The sequence below is a fragment of the Plasmodium cynomolgi genome, chromosome 12, assembly GCF_000321355.1.
Source record: "Plasmodium cynomolgi strain B DNA, chromosome 12, whole genome shotgun sequence".
Lineage (NCBI taxonomy): Eukaryota > Apicomplexa > Aconoidasida > Haemosporida > Plasmodiidae > Plasmodium > Plasmodium cynomolgi.
The window spans coordinates 2,838,603-2,840,600 of NC_020405.1; the positions used below are offsets into that span (position 1 = coordinate 2,838,603).

General features: G+C 41.6%; 1 protein-coding gene across 1 annotated transcript; it reads right to left on the reverse strand.

Moving 5' to 3' along the window:
* Nucleotides 1-459: 459 nt before the first annotated feature.
* Nucleotides 460-1,108, reverse strand: PCYB_127390 (60S ribosomal protein L10a; the record flags this gene model as incomplete). The annotated part of the gene is made up of 1 exon (XM_004224073.1): nucleotides 460-1,108. A coding segment is annotated over one exon (648 nt), but the record flags the coding sequence as incomplete, so codon positions are not given.
* Between the last annotated feature and the right edge of the window lie 890 nt (nucleotides 1,109-1,998).

Genomic DNA, 1,998 nt, shown 5'->3' on the forward strand with positions numbered 1-1,998 from the left:
AATTGTTACTTGGAAAAAAGGAGAAGAAGGTGATAACTGCGTAATAAGCTCATGGGCAGGGAAAAAAAAAAGAGTAAATAAATAAAAGAATAAATATATATGCGCATACATATCCAAGTGCATCTCCACAAGACATTTTTTTTACTAATTCATCCCTGTGCGGTAAGCCCTTAACCACAACCGCTGCCTCTCTCCAGCTTCGTCCGCATTATCCCCTTTTTTCTGGACGCATGGCCAGGTTTTCCTTTTACATTCACGGCACAGGCACACGTCACATGTGCGCGCGTGTACATTACGGAGGCGCATCACGCATACATTTGCGATGCGAACCGTACACAGAGAGTACAAAATGAGAGCGCCTCTCTCAGCTGTCAACTCGCCGCTTAACGACAAACCCGCCGCTTAACGACAAACCCGCCGCTTAACGACAAGCCCGCCGCTTAACGACGAACCCGCCGCTTAGCCGTAAATTCGCTGGGGCTTTCCCATGGTGCTCTTAATGTGCAGCGTCCTAATATTTTGCCAATTTTTTTTCAAAAGAGAAACCAAAAAGTTTATGGCATGCACAATGTTGGATCTGAGTTCCTCCTCTTTCAAGTTGGCATGACCAACAGGAACACCCATGCACAAAACCTTTTTGAGTTGAAATTTTATGGAAGATTTTAATTCTAAGATTTTATCATTTATTTTATCATTGTGTGTAATTAGGGAAGGAAATTTTCCCGCCTTGTTTAAACCTGGACCAAGAAGTTTGGGAATTTGTGGTAAGATAACCTGACTTGCTAAAAATGCATCATATTTTTTGGCCAACTTTTTAACCAATGTTTTATCTTTATTTAATTTTTTCATAGCTTCTATGTCCATATAATCTAATTCTAATTTTTGTGCTTCCTCCACGTGTACAGCATCTCCCAGTATGCATACCTTCAGTTTTTTTCTCACTTCATTTGATAATTTGACCGTTCCTGAAAAACGCTTGTCTCTCTGCGTGTCGTAATCCTTCAGCCCGATCTGCAGCTCAATCGTCTCAACGAATTTTCTTTTTTTCGTTTTTGTGCCTTCGAACACGTCGGCGATGGCTTTTTTTAAGAGATCTTGGTTTAACTTGCTAAGAGGGGAAAACGGGGCAATCGATGCAGGTGAAATGGGTAGTCGATGCAAGTGGGATGGGCAGTCGATGTAAGTGAAATGGGTAGTCGATGCAAGTGGGATGGGTAGTCGAAGAAAGTGGAACGGGCAGTCGATACAAGTGAAATGGGTAAATCGCTCACGCGGTGTGCAGCGCGCGGGGGGTATACACAACATGCATAACATGCATAACATATGTAATTTATATAATTTATGTTCCCCGCGGGGATGCTCCAATGACATGCGTGAGCAAATGAAGAGGCATAACAAATGGGTAGCATTCACATGAATCATATGTTCCTCCAACGGAAATGGAGGCTCATTAAATCGGTACGAAGAACATGAAACGACGGGTTTGCAACAGAAAATGGCAGCGCCGCATAGTGCTGTATGTACGTAATGCTTGTTCATTTGATGAGCTAATGCAGCAGCATTTTTTTTTCCCCCCTACAGTGGTTAAACTGTTCGCGTACAAAAACGCCACAAATATAAGCAAGCGCATACAAAAGCGCACACACGACAACGTGGAGATATGCATATAAACATTTAAGTACACAGGGATGGGTGTTGCCTCTCTCTCTGTATATGCCTCCCCCCCCCTTTCCTTGGGGAGGAGTACGCAACAAGAACACATAAATTTTGTGCCCCATTTAGTATGGCCTTACCTCATTGTGTAAATGCTTGTTAAAAGGAAGAAAACACTTAAAGAGTTATGCAGATGGGAGGCTTCAAATGCGTAATTTATAGGAAGGTTTCTTTTTTATTTTTTCCTTTAAATAAAGCAATCGCTTAAGTAAATTTTTTCTGTTCAAAGAATTATCAAATGTTCTCTCCAAGGTAATTAAAACAGAGTGGAGTTTTTATTTTGCA